Genomic DNA, 6000 nt, shown 5'->3' on the forward strand with positions numbered 1-6000 from the left:
TATAATTGCACCAAATTAAAGTTCATGTATACAATTGCACATTAAATCAAAGTTCATATATAATTTTGAGATTTATACTAAAAAAATTAAAATAAAGTTTTGGTTTAGTGGTAAATTTAAAGTTTTACTAATGCAATTGACGTCGGTTCAAATCTCTCCATATACATAATTTTTATTATTATTTTAAATAAAAGACTAAAGTACTTTCAAATAATATAACTTATTTTAAATGCGGAAGGGTATTTTAGTAATTTTCCTAATCGAGTTGGTATCTGATTGACTCGTGACACTAACTCAATTAGGGGCTTAAATAATAATAATATAAATATACAATTAATGGATATAATAAAGTGTGCATAATAATATTAAAATGTATAAAAAATTAAAATAAAGTTTTAGTTTGGTGGTAATTTAAAGTTTAATAAATACAATTGTCATTGGTTTAAATCCCTTCATATGCATATTTTGATTATTATTTTAAATAAAAAAATTAAAGTACTCTCGAATAATATAACTTATCTTAAATATAGAAGGATATTTTAAAAATTTCATTAATTAAATTGGTGCCCGATTAAATCATGATACTAACTCAATCAGAAGGCTTGAATGATAATATAGAACTATAAATATATTATAGATGATGTAATCAAGTGGAGGTAATAATAAAAATTTGTTTTCAATAATGAAAACATGAAAATATATTTGACACCTGTTTTCTTTAATAGAAACATGAAAAATAAAATAAAATAAAATAAATTCCTACATATAATTTGAACTATGGTAATATATTTGATATTTAAAAATTGTTTAAAACAAAATCCTCCATTTATTTAAAGATCTCTTTTGTTGTTTTTTAAGTTTCACATATCTTCATTTTTCAAAAATTATTTTTAAATTTTTAATCAAACTCATTTTATTCAATGTTTTTCATTATGAAAATGAAAACAAAACTGATATTTGTTTCTTAAAACCCAAGCTATTATGTTATAAAAAATGATATTTGTTTCTTAAAACCCATGCTATTATGTTATAAAAAATTACCATGTTATTGGAAATGGACTGGAACAATCGATTGGACCAATTGGATAAAAAATTATTAATTACAATATAGCTTGATTAAACTGTATTGAAAAGTTAAACTAATTTTTCATTTTTTAATAATTTTTTAACAATTTATGAATCAAATAACACCAGTCAATTAAAATCCAACCAATAGTCTAATTTACAAAATCATTGAAAATTTTAAGATGAGAAAAAATATGCTTTTGAGTTAAAAAATGGTAATTTCATTTTATATTAAACAGGATTTTCATATTCAAGTAAATTAACTTTTTGGAATTTAGGTGAATAAAAATGGTGTGTTGATGACAAAGAAAGTAAAAGGAATCAAAGAATCTGTAATTAAGAAACATCAGAAATAATGTATTACACCAACTGCTGTCTTATCAAACCATGTTTTAAACGTAACAACAGCAATGGAGTAATAGAGAGAGCCCCACAAGACATGGTTAAAAACAACTATTCGCAATCAAATAGGAGACCCCATTCTAATTCCACAAAATTTGGTGTTTTCAGATTTCATCACTGCTTTGAATTTGCACTATTTTCCCATCATCTGATGTTTGCTTTGAAGTTGCAACATTTTGCCATCTTTTTAACATCTTTCCCCCATGGTCTCCCAAAGTTACCTGTATCATCTTATGTTGCTCCAACTCCTACACATATATGAATACAAGTACAGGATATAATAAGTATAAAAAAAAACCTTGAAAATATATATATACCTGAGTCGGACAGAAATATCTCTGTATCCATCACTGACTTCCTTATCGAGTAATATAAACCGGTCGTTTCTTTTATCGGTTCTTCATAAGGTTCAATATAAAGTCTGTAAAAATCTGTTCATACCCAGGCATTTTCCCATACCCTGCAATATTGTCAAACAATTGGGGAAGCAAGTCAGCATTTTTTACAAGCTCAACTTTTCCTATAAAGAGAAAGGCACTTTCACATCTTAACCCGAAATAGCTAGGGAGAGGAAAGGTTCTTTTATTAAGGGTACTCCTCTTTGCCCACAAACGGCCAAAAGGGAAGGACCTTTAATCATAATCGGGATAGCAAATTGAAACAAGGCTAATGAGATAGAAATAAGGAATCATAAATAGAGTTCGGGTTCGAATTCGATAGATAATATGGATGGTACTACACTTAGATTTATTGAATTTGTTGCTAAAATATCGGTATTAACCCCGAAACTCCCGGCGGATGGCCAGTGACCCAAGGAAACGAAAGAATAAATAGAAGCCCCCTTTTCGTACGCACTTACCCTCTCTTCGAGCTTGACCAATTACCAATTTATGGAAAAAATCAAATTCAAGTTTGCATAGGTAGATAAAATGGGTTTTGCACTTTTTATTTTGATGTAGTTTTCATGTATAAATGGAGATGTATAAATTATAAATGTAAGACAACAAAAAACTGGGCGTAGATAGAAAAAGAAAGACTTTTTTTGCGTTTTTTTGATTTCATCAATTCGATTTATATATCATATTAGATATAGATCCTATTCTATCCTATAGATTTGAATGGAGATATAAAAAAGAAAGGTACCAATAAATTACATACAAATTCTTCTTTTTTTTTTTCTGGATAGTGTATGGAATATAAATAAAAAAGGGGTAACCCAAATTCTTTTAAGTAAAGAATAAAATGGACTTCAAACCAGGTAGAAAACTGGTACTATAACCTCTTATAGAATAGAGATACCACTTGCCAGGAAAGTAGTTGATGTCAAGGACATAGAAATGATCCCTTGTTCCGTGCTCCCGGATAATGTCTAGGTTAAATAACCGAAGACCCTACACACAACAAAAAGTTGTTTAGGGATCAGTAATGTGCAAAGAACAAAAAGCTAACAGTCAAAATTTAAAAAAAATTACCAGTCTTTGTTGAAGTTCTTTTGCTAGTCTTTCGAGTAATGGCCAAGGAGGAAGCTCTGCAGTGGAAGGAAAAACATATGTTAGATGGCCGAGAAAGATGCTAAAGGCATTTCTTATGACAGTATTTCACACTGCAACACAGTTCAAAGCAGGGTCTTGCAAACATTAACTGAAAACCCACAATACACTGAGGTTTGAGCCAACCATGAACATGTCTTCAAATATGTTCTGAATATAGTTGCATGATCAAACATTCATGTTTGAAGAACTAACATGAAGAATCAAGAAAGTGGCAAAGGAGAAAGGGTATCTTTAGATGCAACAACACACCAGCCACACTAGGGTCCAAATCTGCATCATCTGCACAAGCAGCAGCACAAGAAACCCGGGGAAATCGTTAGACACCAACATTGGTTGAGAGCTCTCGTATGGTTACATCTGGTAAAGAGAAACGCCTGAGAACTTTTATGGCTTCTCCAACAATATAAACCTTGAAGAGAACACCTCCTATGGACATTAGACGACAGCATTACAGCAGTTAGTCATTGCTTGTTAAACTTGGAAACTGTACAGTTTTTAAGTCGGTAATAAATGCTGTAGTCAAATACCATTGTAAACAAATACCTGAAGAACAAGTGGAGGTTCAAGTTTCTGGAGAGAGTATTGAGCATAAGCAAGTGATAATTCATGTGATTTTTCACTTCCATCATTAACAAATGGCTTCGCAACTGAAACAGATGGAAACATGCAAGTCCAATAAGAAAGAATTGCTATGAATAATAGGAGCACACTAGGGAAAAACAATGGAACCCGAAAAAATAATCATATGGTTTGGGAGCATGATCTAGACAAAGCATTTCTATTCTTCCTTCAAGTTTGGCAATGGTCTAATGTCAATCTCGAAGGTAACTAACATGAATCATGAAACAGATTATTAAACTATGTACAATATAAATGGACCCAATAAAATGCTAAAACAACACATTATAAACTGTGCATACCAAGGGGCAGTCTCAACCCAGCTTCGGCAACAAAATCAGGAATGGATGATGTGTCTCTTTTAATGACCAATTGCCTCGGAACACCAGCTTTTCCTGCATTATAAAACATCACCATTTAATCTGATCAGCTCGGGAGTTAGATCCAACTCCTACTCGATTCTAATGTCAACAAAAGAAAAGCAGAAATTACCATAAGATTCAAATAAATTCATATCAGCAACACATTGTAGCATTGATTGGCGATTGTGTAGATGTTGTATAGCATCTGGGGGATCAAGAACTAGGACTTTTGGATGTGTTTGTCTATATTCCTGCAATTATAAAACGCTTATTCATCAGATTGAATCATATGAATGCCACCACCTAAATTCATGCCAACATCAAAACTATTGAAACTCAAAGACAGCTCATACAGGCACCTAAACTCATGCCTAAATGAACTATTGAAACCTGAAAATAGCTGATACAGGCTACAAGATACTTTAAAAAATGGAAAACCAACAAAACAGGTCAGATATGACCCATTAAATACCTAGATAAACAGAACCCCCCTCCCCACCCATTGGAACCCAACGCTTATTGGAACCCACCCATTGTTTGAAAAGTCAAAAAGGGTGGGCACCGAAAGTAGAAAGTAAAATTGGTTGGCAGAGTTAAAAGTTGGCATGGGATAATTGCAATTTTGGTCCCTAATTGTATAGGGACATTGCAAGTTGATCCTTGAACCTCAACTATAAATAGGCCTAACCATTTCTTACTTTCTTCATCCCACACTTGACATTCTCTACTTAAGGCAATTGTTCTCTCTCCCTATTTGTAAACTTTCACTTGTATTTTTGGAGTGAAATATATTTGGTAGTGCCCGAGGACGTAGGCAAAATTTGCTGAACCTCGTTAAAATTCTAATGTTCTTTATTTTTTTGTTCTGCATATTTTGCAAGTGTCATTGTAGTAATTTATTGTGCTATTAAATTACGATAGAGGGATATTCTGGCTAGGAAAGATCTGGTATGTAAGCGATCCTCGTGATCCACCTCTCTTTCCTGGGAATTGAACTTAGTGTGATTTTTCAGTACAATAATTTTACTCTTTCACACGCTTCCGCGCAACAATTGGTACCAGAGCCAGGTTCGTACTTGGGGAATACGACCGTTTATGGTACTATTCACGTATACAGCACTATTCACGTATATAGTACTATTCACGTATACGGCACTATTCACGTATACGGTACTGTTCACGTATACAGTAGTTGGGATTGAGGAGAAAAATGGCAGCAGCATCGTCATCAGCAAGGACTACTGTGACAAATGCAAAATTTGAAGTAGAGAAATTTGACGGTACCAATAATTTTGGTATGTGGCAGTGTGAGATCCTGGATGTCTTATGTCAGCAAGAGCTGGATATAGCCCTTGAAGAAAAACCTGACAAGATGGATGACAAGGAGTGGGCCAAGATCAATAGACAGGCGTGTGGTACAATCCGCCTATGTTTGGCCAAAGAGCAGAAGTACTCCGTCATGAGGGAGACATCAGCGAAGAAGTTGTGGGATACATTGGAAGAAAAGTTTCTAACGAAAAGTCTTGAAAATAGGCTTTATATGAAAAAGAAACTTTTTCGGTTCACGTATGCACCCGGTATGTCGATGAATGACCATGTGAACTCATTCAATAAAATTTTAGCAGACTTGCTAAATTTGGATGAGAAATTTGAAGATGAAGACAAGGCATTATTGTTGTTGAATTCCCTTCCTGATGAATATGATCATCTTACCACCACATTGCTTCATGGGAAAGATTCAATCACATTTGATGCAGTCTGTAGTGCGTTGTATAGATCTGAGACTCGAAAGAAAGATAAAAGAGATCACAGAGATACAACTGCAGAAGTCTTAACAGTAAGAGGTCGTTCACACAGCAGCAAACCTGGTAGAAGGGGTAAGTCCAAAGGGAGACCCGCCAAAGATGAATGTGCCTTTTGTCGTGAGAAAGGGCATTGGAAAAAGAATTGTCCTAAGTTACAAAAGGGCAAGTCTATTTCTAATGCATGTGTAGCGGAGC

The 6000-nt window shown here is 33.5% G+C and overlaps 1 protein-coding gene and 1 long non-coding RNA gene across 2 annotated transcripts; both read right to left on the reverse strand.

Annotated features, from left to right (window-relative positions):
• Nucleotides 1-1377: 1377 nt before the first annotated feature.
• On the reverse strand, nt 1378-2290 carry LOC121203255 (uncharacterized). Its single transcript, XR_005926450.1, has 2 exons — nt 1785-2290; nt 1378-1715 (listed from the first exon to the last, which is right to left on the reverse strand). It is a non-coding gene; the product is annotated as an uncharacterized lncRNA (long non-coding RNA).
• A 403-nt stretch (nt 2291-2693) lies between these two features.
• On the reverse strand, nt 2694-3686 carry LOC107961224 (inositol-tetrakisphosphate 1-kinase 3-like). The gene is made up of 5 exons (XM_041111923.1): nt 3548-3686; nt 3345-3446; nt 3270-3299; nt 2940-2995; nt 2694-2858 (listed from the first exon to the last, which is right to left on the reverse strand). The coding sequence occupies exons 1-5, from the start codon at nt 3684-3686 to the stop codon at nt 2694-2696; spliced, it is 492 nt and encodes a 163-aa protein (XP_040967857.1).
• Between the last annotated feature and the right edge of the window lie 2314 nt (nt 3687-6000).

This window comes from Gossypium hirsutum, chromosome A05, assembly GCF_007990345.1.
Source record: "Gossypium hirsutum isolate 1008001.06 chromosome A05, Gossypium_hirsutum_v2.1, whole genome shotgun sequence".
Lineage (NCBI taxonomy): Eukaryota > Viridiplantae > Streptophyta > Magnoliopsida > Malvales > Malvaceae > Gossypium > Gossypium hirsutum.